The 15343-nt window shown below is 44.3% G+C and overlaps 1 protein-coding gene across 5 annotated transcripts in view; it reads right to left on the reverse strand.

Annotated features, from left to right (window-relative positions):
- Positions 1 to 15343, reverse strand: part of sema4c (sema domain, immunoglobulin domain (Ig), transmembrane domain (TM) and short cytoplasmic domain, (semaphorin) 4C) — an 85987-nt gene that overhangs the window by 36746 nt on the left and 33898 nt on the right. For 4 of the 5 annotated variants that reach the window (XM_029439767.1, XM_029439769.1, XM_029439765.1 and 1 more), the window contains one exon: positions 2739 to 2947. In XM_029439767.1, the coding sequence (XP_029295627.1) occupies positions 2739 to 2862 (124 nt within the window). In that variant the 5' untranslated portion in view covers positions 2863 to 2947. Of the gene's footprint in view, positions 1 to 2738; positions 2948 to 6249; positions 6348 to 15343 lie in introns of those variants that run through there. The other variant, XM_029439768.1, reaches the window with a different exon arrangement.

A 15343-nucleotide genomic window follows, 5' to 3' on the forward strand; every position in this document is an offset into this window, starting at 1 on the left:
ACACACATAAACAAAGGGGATTAGATAGACAGACACGCAGCTACCCACACACTCTCTCTATACACAAATAGGTATAAACACACACGCCCTCTTTGCCCCCACATTTTCTCTCACTCTGGTTTTTTTATTGCTGGTCTTCTTGTCTCTGTCTTGCAAACTCACACTGCATGCAACCAGCAACTCACACACACACACACACACACACACACACACACACACACACACACACACACACACACACACACACACACACACACACACACACAAACACACACACACACACAAACACACACACACACCCATCGTGTTAATATGGAAGCTGTGTATCTGTGCAGGGAGATGCCTCCATGCAAAATGAAGCACAGGGTGAATGACCTGCAGAGTGTGTGTGTGTGTGTGTGTGTGTGTGTGTGTGTGTGTGTGTGTGTGTGTGTGTGTGCTTGTGTGTGTGCTTGTGTGTGTGTGTGTTTTCCTTTCTCTGTCGTTCCTCAGAAGCTACTTTCTGTCCTTTTAAGGCAGTTAGTGACTGGCATCTCTCTCTCACTCTTTCTCTCTCCGCCTGTCTCTCCCTTGGTTTCCCTTCCATTATATATCTCCCCTCTCTCCTCTCATTTCTCCCGTCCACCCCCCACCCCCTCCCCCCCTCCCCCTCTTTCTGCAGCTTTGTTTTTCCATTTCGTCTCTCTCCTATCTCCTCAGAACCGTGGCAAGTCATTTTACCCAGTATTGAGCCTGAAAATCAAATTTTTCTTTAACCAAGTGGAGAAATCTGTCAACGGGTTAGATAATCCCACTTGTTTCCAATGCAAATCAATTTACGTCAAGAATCTTTATGTACTCAAGTGCCACACTCGAATCAAGTATGATAGAAGTGACGCGGTCATCATCCTCCCGTGCTTCATGTCAAGGCTTTTATTTCGGAAGACATTCATGACAAAAATGTTCAAGCTGCACTAGAAGCGAAGGGAGTTATCTTGTTTTTACAGGAAGACCTATTCACCAGTGTTTAAGAAAAATACTGAAAATTACTTTTTCTGAGTGCATTTTTTTTTGCTCCTTCCATTTAAGACTGTGTGTGTGCAACTGTCCCCGTTTGCCTTGTCTGCAGTGCATTTAGCACAAGAGTGTTGGGGCCAAAGTGCAACAGAGATCTGGGCGTCTCTGCCTCGGCTATGCTTTGTCACACTGGAGCAATTCCCCAGAAAGTATCGACGCCCTATCGATTGTTTTGAACCCCATCCTCTGTCCTCACATCCCAACACAACAACAGTGAGGACTGTAGCATTGAGGGAACAGAGGAAGTGCTGTACGGGAAATAAAAGGAGAAGGGGGGGATGCGTAATAGCTGCATGAAGATACGTTTCAAATCTCCACACGCCACTACCACATAGAGCCGTTCTCCTCGAGAGCGGCTGAAATCTGAGCTCTTTGCGAAAACGCCATAAGAGCATTTCGGGTTCACACACTGAGCCGCGGCATACAAAGCAAAAAAAGGGCAGGGAAGGTATAAAAGGCCAACAGAAAGAGGAGGAGGAGAAGGGAAAGGAGAGATAGATATGGGATGAAAGGTGGAATAGTACAGAGAGGTGAGAAAATCTTTCCCCACATTCTTCCCTCCCTTTATAGTATTTCCCTAATCCCCAAGAGAGAGAATGCAACACTTCCCTTTTGAGGGATTAAAAAAAGACTATTTCTCAGCTCGCAACAATTGGCATTGTTCAGTGAAGAAAGTCGGGCCTGGCTGCAGAGGAGGGTCGAGATAAAGGGTGCAAATGCAGTTGAGCGCCAGGATTAGACTGATGTATTGTTTTAGCGGGGGTCGATGTCGGCCTCTTAACAAAAATCCGAAAGCATCCAACTCTGATATAATGGAGAATCGTCCCTGGTTGTTGTCATGGAATACTTTTCTGCAATCACTGGTTTTGTATCGGATGTCTGACCAGATAAATCCCGTCACGGCCAACATGGAGGATTCTACCAACAGCTGACGGCCCATAAAATCCATTTTAAGGTCGGGTCGCAGTGGATTTGGTCGCAGTAAGTAAGAAAGTAAACCTGGGTACAATTTCACTGTCAGGTTCAACTTTGGTTAAGTTTGACAAGCAAGGATGGGACATCCATTCAGAATGCAATCGTCATCAGTGGTTACGCTACTATTCTGTCAGACGGGCAAAACTACACCTGCCATGTTGTAAAACTGAAAATGAAAAAACAAAGTTTTGAACATAAAGTTTTGAACATAAAGTTTTGAACATAAACAAAACTATGTGGTTAGGTTAAGGAAAATACTTTGCTTTGGGTTAAAATAACAAGTTTCTAGAGTCACATGTTTAGCTTTGACACTAAGCCTTTAAAACACAGTGAAATAAACAAAATACAACTTCTAATTGTGATTCTCTGTGTTAATTGTTCAGTTATCTCTTCATGTTACCAAAACCATTTCAGAGTATTTTTACTTCGCCCATCATAAAAAAAGCTTGAACGTTAGCTTGTAGGAAGCTAGTAGAGCAATATCCTTGGAGGTGTGTGTGTCGACACTAGTTTTGCTAGCTTCCCAAGCTAACAGTTTTATACAACCAGTGGGGTCACCTGGTTCTATATTTATGTTTTGCAAGAAAGAGAGAGAGGTTTTTTTGGACACATATTAACACAAGACAAACGGACTGCTTTCACTGGAAGGTTTCGTCAGCCCCTGAGGTCTAACTCCTCTCTCAGCCGGTATTACTCGGCTCACTCACCCTGGTATCGAACAGTCTTGCGTGGGATTGGGTTCCAGTTGAGACCCAGAGACTTCTCCCATCCAACCAGAAACACCAGGAGCAAGACCTTCGTCCCGCCCATGGCTCTTTTGTCAGCTCCCATTTGTTGGAACTGCCGCGGAGCGATGGATGGAGGGATCAATGTGTTGATCAGAGGGACTGGAGAGAGCAGCCCGGCTCCTGGCAGCCTGTCCAGAGAAAGACAAATCAACACATCAGCTGGAAGCAGTAATTCACTTATTTTATTGGCTTGGTTGTTTATCAGAAACTATTTTGTCAGTCTTCACAACTTACGCATCAAAAAGCCACACAACACCGTTCGCACATTCAAGCTGCACTGAAAGATTTCTCCCTTTGAAAACATGAACTATAAAACTCAAGTCATCAGAATCCACAACAATGTAAAGCCCAAAAATGAGTTATGCAAATCATTAAAGCCAACAAGGACACAGCTGTAATCAGTGCATGTGCCTGTCTGCCAACAACCACAAACCAAACATTTTAATGACTGTTGGCCGGGGGGGGGGGGGGATGCAGGACGGTTTTCTCCATCCATCCATCACTCTGAGCGATAATCCAGCTACCGCCACTCAAACAGCTCCGAAATAGCTTATCACTGCACTCTTGTCAAGCCAATTCAGCAGCAGTATATTAAACTGGGGCTGGGTTATCAAACTTAATTGGCGCTGGCAATGCATCAAACGCCAAACGCGTTGGGAAATGAATGTCGAGGCAAGGACAATCCAGTAGCACTGTGTTGTAAATGAATTGGTTTATACCTAATGAACATGTCAAGTGCGTGGCGACAGAGCATCATTACGGTCCAATCACAGCGCAGGATGATTGACTTGTTACGGAGCTGCAGGTGAGACTGAAGCACAGGGCGAGTGCAAGAATTTACATTCGAGTAGTACTTACACGCACACAATGAATCTCAAGTTTGTTTTTATACAGAAATTATACCAAGTCATTACGTCATTTATTATGAAATCAATTGACGTCACTTATCAAATGACTGTAGAATCAACCATGAGCAGATCAATTCATTCTGTAGAGTTCTTACGTGTGAAAATAACCTTTTAAATAATTGTTTCAATTTCCGTTGGACTGCTGCCATCAGCAAACCTGAAGCCTCCTGTGCTGACAAACCTCCACGATCAATGACGCCAAGTGGGAGATTACACATCTTAGAAAGAAAAGACATGTCTGCTTGTTCTTCTATGAAACTGCTAGTGGATGGTAGTATTCATTAAAAAGACTCTAGACTGATTCCCTAGTTGTAGTCGTTCCTAGTAGTCATGGAGATGGGTTATTTTCTGCTATGCTGCTATACAAGGCAGGTGACAGTAAAACTCAACATCATACATCATAAGCTCCTCCTGGCTGCATTGCCTTTATTAATACAAATACAGAGCACACTCTCCTTGAAGGCATTCATGATGTTGAACTTGTGCAGATTGTCTGTTTTCGAAAGGTTTCAGAAATGGTCAGAAGCAGCCGCCCAACATGACCACGCCATTGGATATTGAGTTTCAGACACTGTTCCATAATCTGATAAGCACTTTGTTTGAAGCATACCTTATCGACAAAACACTGTGTCCACAGCTTTCACATGGGGACCTTTCTTTCTCCGTAGAAAGTAGTTCCAATCTGATTTTCTAGAGTACCTGCATTGGACGCGGCTACATCTAAATGTCATTTTTAAACACTGCGAGTACCACAAGCAGAGTTTTTTCAAATGGCAGCAGTAATCTCAGAGAGGGATATGTAAAAACCTAAGCACATAAAACAACTATCTGCATGGACAAATACAACTGAAAAAGGTTGTGTTTTAATGTAAAGTAATGAGGGTGAGCTGACCCCTTAATTTAAATTTGAAGGTGACCTATAGAAAACCCACAGCATCTCCAACTCACTGACCACAATCTAAAGGAAGTCTAATTACCTCAACACTAAACCAATTACTGCACTTTAACCGCTGCAGACATAAGGAATGATGGCTCTTTCTTAATCTTTGTATTCTCGAGGACCAAATATCCTCATAATTGGAATACAAAGATGCACACACACACCATCTGTGAGCTCCTCTGCACCTGCGGCTGCGTATCAGCCGGTGAAATGGCACCTTTGATGAAGCATGCTCATTGCAGAAGGGAATCCATTGACTTTTAAACAGGTACAAAATGTCAAACTATATTTACTTTAACCCAGCACAAAGAACAGAAAGTACCTCTGTACATGTAACACATTTGATGTCTCCTACTTCCTCACCCTCATCTATTCCCACACGCGAATATTCAATTCCAGTTCTGGAAGAAGAAAAAAAACTTGGCCTATTTGGGGGATTGGCAGGGGAGGTAATTGAGATTTGGAGACGTTAGTGTGTGTGTGTGTGTGTGTGTGTGTGTGTGTGTGTGTGTGTGTGTGCCCATGTCCAACCAACGTGACTGTTATTGATTACGCTTTTGAGAGGAAAATAAAACCTCTGTACTCCTCCACCGCCCTCCACCCCAGATCAGATCATAGCGACGTGCTGCTTAATGAGCGTGCTTAAACGCTGGGTTGGGTGAAAGCTCTTCAAGCCTTGCAGTGCCGACAACCAGCTTTATTGGATCGATGCCGGAGGCCTCGCCGGCCAACGCTTGAGTGAACCGAGATTGAGATTGAGATTGAAAGGTTGGGGGGGGGGGGGAGCGAGATAGGGATGAAAGCTTGAGAGAATGAGAGAATTTGTGGGAGAGTTGCGGAGAAAGAAAAAAAGAAAACGCGTTGCAGGAGGCTTACAGTTTTTCTTTCTTTCCTCCCTCAACATCCAGCCCTTCCATCTCTGTGCTGGAAGGTTACCAAGTGAAGTGGGCATCCTGAAGGCCGGATTAAGTGGAGAGGCAGCGTGTAAACACTACAGGGGAAGATGAGGAGGAAGAGGAGAGTGGAGCTGACAGAGAAGCAAGGCTTCTGCCTGAAGAAGGTCTTAATAATCAATGTACGCCTCGCTGTCATTTCCTCTCTCAGCTTTTCTCTAATTCAATCTCTCTGTCAGTCTAACAGCAGAACAACAATAATAAAAGTGTTAAACGAAATGTTCAAATCCAGGAAACAATGGTTTATAAAGCCCTATTGAAACATCATCAATAGGGTACAACAATTATAATGTCGAGCATGTTTTCACCTAGTGCATGCTGGGACGACCCCCGCTGACAGAGAAAGGTGAGACTCTCAGGGGACAGTGAACTACTTATATGTAGACCTGGCCGCTTGTCCACTTGTACTGTAAAGCTTGTAAGTTAGCAGTAGTGCCTTTAATATACAGTGTATACAGCATGCAATGACAAACTAACTACCAGTGTGGTACACAGAATGTTTACTATCCCTTACTTTAGAAATATCAATACGACAATAAAAAAAGTACTTAGTTACAAGTTAGAGTCATGCATTCAAAGTTGTACTTGAGATCGAACCTTTTAAATAGCAGCAGAGGCCGATTACTCACTGGAGTGTGATTCATTTAGCTGCTTTAACAGCATGCAGCAGAGGGATTCCATACAGTGCCAATATGGGAAATTGAGCCATTCACCATAGTGCAATAACAATCAGCTGCAGATTAGCGAGCTGCAGTATTGTTTTCTCTTCAGTGTTGTTGACTACTTCTCTTCACTTGTCACCGCAGTGCTGCTAAAGTTGCACACTGAATCTGCGAGCCACATCTGCGAGGAACTTTATGAACGCCGGGGGAACCGGCTGAAGTCGGTCTATGATGTATTTTCCTTTTTCTGATTCTTATGATCCCTTGTTGCGTCGTAATAAAAGCGAGATGTAGTCTGGCTCCCCCCCCCCCCACCGATGACCAAATTAACTGACTTGCTCCATCTCTCAACACGGCCTCTTTCAGCTCCTGCGGTGTCACATAACTCTGCAGGCGGTATCAAATCATCTTTTAGATGCCGGTGTTGTTGTTGAGCCCGGTTTAGCTAATGAGCTGCGACGCGGTAGCCTAATAATATCAGTCAGCACTCCACAAAGGAGAGCTCATTAAAACATGCAGAGAAATAGGCCACATGTTCTGATTAGCTTGCTGAGCTCCTGTGTGTGTTTTGGCTGTGCTTGCTTGTGTCACTGTACGCACACGTGTGAGGGTGAATGTGTGCTTGTGTGTGTTTCTTGTCAGAGAGTATTGGGAGGTGAGATGAGGCTCTGTGGGGAGAAGCGAAGCAGGGTTGTTTCTTCGAAGAGAGCGGATGTCGGATGGGTGTGTGTGTGTGTGTGTGTGTGTGGGGGGGGGGGGGGGGGTCGAAAAGGAAGACAAGTACGTTTCCACCCCCATCTGTCTGTGCTCTTTTCGTCATCGCTCTACGTCTTTGTTTTCCGTTGTCCTCTTCCTGCCCTTCATTTTCCCCACCTCTGCCTTCCTGGCAGCCACTTCCTACCCCCCCCCCCCCCACACACACACACACACACACTGACCTCTAGTGCAGTCCCAGCTGATTGCTAGTCCTTCCAGGCATTGTTTGACTTTTAACCCAGACCTCTGACCCTTTTGTGGGATAGAGAGATAGGATGCATCAACCACCGCCCTCCACTCTGACTGTCACACTGGAGCAGACGTAATGTCCATTAACCCGTAACTGCCCCTACACACACACACACACACACACACACACACACACACACACACACGCACACACATGGACGGATGGACGAAAGGACCGCTCCCACCCTCCATCTCCCCTCCCGCTCCCCTGCAAAGCAAACACAGCAGCTACCGTCAACTCTCTTCCTTCCTTCCTTCCTTCCTGCAACTCCCCCCCCCCATCCCTCCACCTTTTTTATTGCTCCGGGAGCATTTGAAAACACACACACAAACACACAGAAGTGCAAACTCTCACACACACACAGAAAAAGCTGTTTCAAATAAATAGAACAAACTGGATCAAACGATTTCACACCCTGTGGACGGAGGGCTTTTGTGCAGCGCTCCCTCACTTTGAAAGCATCGTAGTGGGAGGTTGGAGCAGCACGGCTGTATAAATGGTTGGACATGTATGAGTGTAGTAAGTGTATATACAAATGTTAATGCTAAAAGCCTCTGAAACAGCAGTGCATGTGTTTACGACCAGCCTCAGCTGTAGCTTGTGTTTAGTGCTAATTAGCATATGTTAGCATTGAGCTCAGACTTTTAGGACTAAACTATACACAAAACTGACTTGATGGTATTTTACTACTTTTGATCAGGAAGGATTCTCCACCACACAGACAGCGGATGTCACTTAAAAAGAAACAACGTGAGTCAAAGGACGAGAAGCGGTTCAGCTTTTTGAACCTTTCTGTCAGAGAGAGCTCTTACTGAAGTTTTTCCTCACAGAAGGATCGCCAAACGCTAATTTGTAACCCGAGGTTCATATTCTGGTGGTTGAAAATGTTCTCTGAGAGTCTGCGAACACACCTGACAGCCTTGGAAGAAGATGTATCATATGATAATTTCACCAATTTAGATAATTTTATACGGCTGAAAGTTTTGATCAGAGATCAGAAGTCGTCGGTGATTTGAATCCAAGCTCACGTGTTGTAAGTCGCTCCGTATGGCAGCTTAAGCTAAATCTCTGGAAGATAAATGTAACGGCTACGCTTGTGACGATGCATCAAAGAAGAGATTTCAATTCCGGGTTGAAGTCCGGAGCAAAATGGCTACGAAAATGAAGTTTCTTCTCACTTATTCAGACAGTGCTGCAGAGCCATGGCTGAAATAAAATGCCCCACATGCCTCTCTGCGAGGAAAAGCTTTTTGTGAAAGACAGATGAAGACAACAGAGCTTTTATTCAGAGCGTGGAGCTAATGGAGCAGACACGGACACATGCATACACCCACACACCCACTCAGCATCTGAGAGTCTTTGTACAAAGACACAGGTGGACACTGAAGGCAGGTGGAGTGTGTGTCTGCATGGTTTAAAGCAATATCAAGCATGAATGAGTCTGCATCTAAGGGACAGCATTAACTAGCATATGTGTGAATAATCTTTATGTTGACCGACTCAGTGTGCCGTGTGTACGGTGATGTGTCGGCGGATTATGCAGTGTGTTTACGTTGAGCTTGCAGAGATGAAAGACTGACAATCAAAGAGCGGTTTGATCAGCTGCGTGCAGTGTGTGTGTGTGAATATATAAAGAGTGTGTGATTGTACCGGCAGTAGTGTCCAACTCGATTTTAAAATGTTCTACAAAGTATTTGAGATACCCCTTTAAAACTGCTACCATCAATATGTGCGCCACCCATCACATTTCATGCACCCGAGCACATGATTTCCCTTATTTGCACACAATTAATGATTTGCTAACCAGCGGCGGGGCATCAAGCAATTCTACTGCATCAAGTTAATGTCATTGACTTTCCTTTCACACGGTGATTGGAATTCACCTCCCATCCTAATTACCTCAAACTGAAGCAGAACGGAGCAACGCATTTGACTTTAAACAACCTATTTCCACTTGATGGAAATGTCAAAAAAAACAAAAAAACAACCTCCCATGAGAGTTTGCCTCCCCCGCTGCTGCCTCCCCCCAGCACCCTGCTCTTTCATGTCTCTCCCCTGGGAGATTCTGCAGCCCTTCACATCTTCATCTCTCCTTTCATCTCTACTGTAACTCTTCCTCCCTCCTCCTCGCTTCCTCCCCCCTCTGCCTTGTCCCTGACATGGTTGGCTGGTCAGGCGTGGTCGGTTTATTATTCTTTGATCGGCGCTCTGATCTCCTCCATCAGTGCCAGGGGCTCCAGCTGATTACAGATGAAATGGATCTGATTTGGACCCTAACTTGGGGCCAAACACCTGCTCTGACCCAAGGAGCTGATAGAAGTGATAGAAGAGGAGGTGCAGGCCAGATGACGTCCAGCTAATCGGACAGTGACACCATCTGGGACTTTGTTCTGTGGCGGTGAATGCACGCCTGATGGAGGCAATTCTCACTCCAATCTATTTCAGTACAAGCCTTTAACAATTTGACTGATAAAACTATTTTTGATGCAGAAACCAGGAGCAGTGTTCTCAGTCCTGATAAAGTTCCTCTGGACAGTATTCCCAGGATAAAATCACAAACCAAGAATTTTGTAAACCCTCTGATCAGATTTTAAAAGCTGCACCAATGTTTCATATCAACAATGGGTCAAATGGCTACGTGCGAGTTTGAAAGAGAACTCACAGAGAATTATCACAGACTCTGCAGAAGGTTCTAATCATTGCTTTTCAACCCCGTGCCCAGGAGGTCCGTGGTTTTAATTGCAGCGAATCACTACAGCAGCTAATTTCACTCAGTGTGTCAGCCTCTGGTAAAAGGTACTAATCAGTAAAATGAGCAGATCCTGGTCATGTGCTATTTGTGGAACTGTTGTTTCTGAAACCTTCCACCCTAGTTTCCAGTTTGGAAAATGATTTAACAAACCTATAACATGAAACGTTGTCTATTTATAATGTTATATTATTCAAAAATCTAAGTTGTGTAGCAGGGATGAAGAAATAGGAGAGAACATGCCACAAAAATGGAGATGAGGTGAGTTTGACTTTAAAGTGGAGGATGTAAAGTGACTCAATAACAGATTCAATCAGCCACATAACAACCGTTAAGTTACATGATTTAAGATACAGTATGTCGGTCACGTCTAATAGTTCAGTGAAATGACCTCCAAACATTAACGTTAACTCGAAAATGGCAATTCAGTCTGATTGTGAAGCTAACTTATTAAGTATTTGTCAGGATGAATTAGAAGTCTATTATCCTGGTGACACTGCAGACTGGACTTTGGGCGAAACGGTTGGTTGAACGTCTTCTCATGAGTCGGGCGATATAGTGATATTATTTTGGTATTGTGTTATGAGACTAGATATCGTAATATCGTGCTGTTTCTTCATTTGATTACAGTTCAGTGATATCATTTCCTGAATTTACCAGACTAACAGCTGTTCTATTATTTGCCTTAACCCACTTAGTCATTATATCCCCATTACTAATGATTATTTCTGAAAAGAAATCGAGGTACTTGGTGATATTTGATGTTCTCCACATTGCCCGGCCCTGCCTAGGCGTTAGCTATTTCCAGTGTAGTTATATGGGATACGGACTGCTGTAAACTAAAAGAGAATCTTGCTACATATATCAGATTCCTCTTAATCTTTTAACCTGATTGTGGAAACCAGGTTTTCGTATACTTGAGATGTAAGAAATAAGATTACCTGACAAAGCCAACAGTAACCAGGTTATGTATGTGCGAGCAGACACACAGTCTGTGTTGTGCTCTCTCTCACTCTCTCTATCTGGGGCTCCCTTTCCTCTGGTTGACCTTGTGCTGTCAGCCCGGCGTATGTTGTGTCTGATGTGTGAAACCCACGTGCACTGTGCCCTGCCTCGACCTGCCTGCCCTGTGTGCAGGCCCGGGGGATGCTGGGATAGCGCTCTGACCTTTCATCAATGCACATATATGAGTGTGTGTGTGCACACTCCATGATCACCATGTAGTCACGGGTCGATAAGCACCGCTCAACGCGATACACACACCAGTTCTATTCACACTTACACTGTTGCATATTCACATACTGAATATAACTGCTGCATGTATTCACACACACACACACACACACACGCACACACACACACACACACACACACACACACACACACACACACACACACACACACACACACACACATACTGTATATTAATATGGATCATACTCTGTACACAGATACAAAACATAAAGGAGTGCTTTATCACGTGTTAGATGCACACGCGTACAAGCACATCTCCAGTCTCACCCCTCATATGTTGCAACCTGCTGCTCACACACCAGCGCACTAATCAAATCACTCCGGCAAATATGCTCTCTTCCCCCTCCGGCCACAAACAAAAAGACTGACAAACTTTCTCTGTTGTACTTCAAAGCTCATTAAAAAGCATTCACAACCGTACGATTTAGCGGCGTAATCAGCTCTGAATAATAGAAATGGTCTTATTGAAGCCTGCAGGCACCCGACGTACTGTCTTATTTCGAAACAACAACCTCTGGGCGTGTGAATGCAAAACACCACGACACATGCCCACGCACTCACACTATCTCGCTCTCGTTCTGGTTTCAATCTCTGAATGCCAGTCTATGAAACAATCCCAGTGTATCCCGCCTACTAAACTCCTCGGGGGGCTAATCGTCCGGTAGCGTACTTTCACATTTCCTCCCACTCTCTCTGTCCTCTACCCTCTTCTCCACTCGGTTCTTTGTGCTTTTCTTTTCGGGGAAGAGTTCAGAAGTGCACGCTGAGCCCAAAGCCCCAGATCCCAGTGAGGTGCCACCGGGCTGAAAGGTCACACCTAGCTGGACTCCTATAGAAACAGCCCACGCACCTCAACGGTGGGGAGGGAGAGCGGGTTACACTGACATGAGATGAATAGAATGACGGCCACCGACTGCTTTCACGGCTTTCATGCTAAAGTTTCTTATTCAGGCACATGAAGCGGTGTTTTTATTTATGCATCTAGTGTTACAGCTTTCCAAAGAGGCGCGCAGTAGTTGCAAAATCTTTTATGGTTTTGAAACCTGGAGTTTGGTATTTTGGGTGTCGGGATCTTGATTTTTTTGGAGCCAGCTGTGACACGAGAGGGTGGAGCAACCGAATGCTGATCAAGACATTTGTAGGCGACCAAAGAATTACAATTAACTTTCATGAACTGAAAACGTAAGATGAAAACATGCCAGAACGGATAGCCGTTGTAGCGACCTGTCAATCACAGGGTAGCCCCGCCCTAAAGCAGATGCTGCTTTATCGTCTATTTTACTCTAAATGAGACCATAATGAATAAAATGAACATCATGTGTTGAAAAAGACTTGAAACTGGAGATTGAGACAATAAACCCGTTAGGAAAATGTTTACTGAGGTAATAAATCAAGAGAGATGTACGGTCATTTCTCATCGACTTCTATATTATTTTATTTTCTCCATTAGAAAAGAACGCAGGTTTAAGGGACACTTTTGCTGCTTGATCCAAACATAGACTAAATGGCCACAACCTATCTAACACTAGATGGTCCAAATAATCATTCTGCACGCATCAACACTGAGCACTTCAATCTAGCTGCTACACCGTTACCTGCTTCCAGCAGTTAACTCCTTCCACCTCCAGACCCGCCTGCTGCTTAGCATTTAGATTTATCTGAATTTAGAATGTTTCTCTCAATATGTGTTCAAGGATAATCACAAATTGTGTATCTGGATGTGCTGTGGGATTGTGAGCTCAGGGACAGTCAGATAGTGCCACTCTTGTTCAGCGCATCACATGCCCACATCCCCAAACTAAAATGTGTGTAATAATTGAGGTAAATTGTTGAAGCTGGACCTAAACTGCCCTCTGATTATCATCATCATCATTATTCATGTCTTATATTTGCAGATGTGGCCATTATCATTAATAGTGACACTGTACTCATCAAGTACTGGGAACACAGGGACATTACTAGAAAGAGGTCTGACGAGGCAGGAAATATCAGTTTCACAGTTTTAAAGACCAACTTCCTGCTTCAACTTTGACCTAATGCACCTGCTGAATGTCGACACATTTTTACTGTGCAATGAGAGATTATTAGGGACATTTCAGCAAAATCTTATATTATCTTTTATAACCCTTTGACGTCAGCTTGTACGCTGTTCAGTCACTAAAGATGCCGACATTCCGGCATAAATACATCCATGAACGACAGAAGTGCATAAAACATAAAACAAATCTCAAGGACTGCCTTCTTTTATCTACGTAACATTGCAAACATAAGACACATCCTGTCTCAAAATTATGCAGAAAACTAGTCCATGCATTTGTTACTTCAAGGCTGGATTACTGCAACTCATTGTTATCAGGTTGTCCCAAAAAGTCGCTTAAGACTCTTCAGTTGATCCAAAATGCAGCGGCACGTGTATTGACAAGAACAAGGAAATGGGATCATATTACTCCTGTATTAGCTGCTCTGCACTGGCTCCCGGTAAAATACAGAATAGAATTCAAAATCCTTCTCCTGACTTACAAATCAATTAATGGTCAGGCTCCAGCATATCTTAAAGATCTCATAGTACCTTATAAACCACCTAGAGCATTGCGCTCCCAGACTGCAGGGTTACTTGTGGTTCCTAGAGTCTCTAAGAGTACAATGGGAGCCAGAGCCTTCATCCATCAAGCTCCTCTCCAGTGGAACCAGCTTCCAGTTTGTGTTCGGGAGGCAGACACCCTCTCCACATTTAAGAGCAGGGTAAAGACTTTCCTTTTTGATAAAGCTTATAGTTAGGGCTGGCTCAGGTTTGCCCTGGATCAGCCCCTAGTTATGCTGCTATAGGCTTAGACTGCCGAGGGAGACCTCCCTGCTCTCTTCCTTCTCTTCCTCTCTCCTCCTTTCCCTCTCCCCTCTTCTGGACAGAGATCTTTTTAAAGCAGTGCTTGTGTGGACATGATTTTTCTTGAGAACTAAGGAGAAAGAAAATACGTGTAGTGAAACTCGGATCCTCCTCCAGCATGTTACGCTGAAAAACAAACAACCAGATGTGACCATCAAGATCAGTAACACACTGGTTTATAGTTAACATGAGCATCAGTGATGTTATGATTTAAACACACTGTGTTTTACCTGTGTAGCGCACCTGTGAGTCATCAACTGTACATGGCGTGCGGAGCATACAGGACGGCCAACAACTTTGGCACGTGCTCACAAGCTCCTCACACAACTGTGTTGTGTTCACTGCTGCTGGTTGAGCACCAACTTGAAGCAGGAGGAGTTCAGTGAGCATCCAATGAGTTTTGCAATCGGTTTAACACTGAACATTGAGGGGTGAACATTAGCTTTTAGCTTTTTTGACTGGTCCTTACAAATATCGTGGGCTGAGCCCCCATCCCCCACAGTGATTATGCGCTTGCACTTTGCTGTTTTACTTTTCCTTCATAATCTATTCAAATCCCTGAGAGCAAGAGCTGTGAAACAGCGAGACACACTTTCCCCTGACTCAACAACTACTAATAAAGAAAAGTGCCCTTGAGCAAGGCACTTAACCCAGCTATGTTCAATGTGCTCAGTGACTGAGAGAAGTCTGGAGACAATGATAGAGTCGAGCTTCTGGCAGTTCCCAGTGGCCAAAATGAGCAGACTGTGGTTGCACTGGGCAGCTCCCAGGAATGAATGTGCATTACTGTAAAAAATGCAAAGCAGGACATTGCTGAAGAAGTGTGTGCATACTCAGCAGAAGAAAAATCCTTCCTTGGATGAATAAATGTATTAAATAAAATCTGCCAACGACAGCTATCGGATCCATGAGCGAAATCAACGGTCATCAGCTAAAAATGCAACTGGCAGACATAGAGTGCAGACAGATATTTGGTAAAATGAAAGGTGAGAAGAGTGAAAAGAGAGTGGTAGACCTCGGTGCTTTAACCCAGGGTCTCTGAGAGTTTAATTGGGACCATTAGGAGGGAAAGACGATACACTGACCACGAGCAGCACTCCTCAGGCCAGGCTCTACATTAACCACTGCCTGCGCCCTACTTTGTTGAACACACGGGCTGATCGATAGC

Source organism: Cottoperca gobio, chromosome 9 (genome assembly GCF_900634415.1).
Source record: "Cottoperca gobio chromosome 9, fCotGob3.1, whole genome shotgun sequence".
Classification (NCBI taxonomy): Eukaryota; Metazoa; Chordata; class Actinopteri; order Perciformes; family Bovichtidae; genus Cottoperca; species Cottoperca gobio.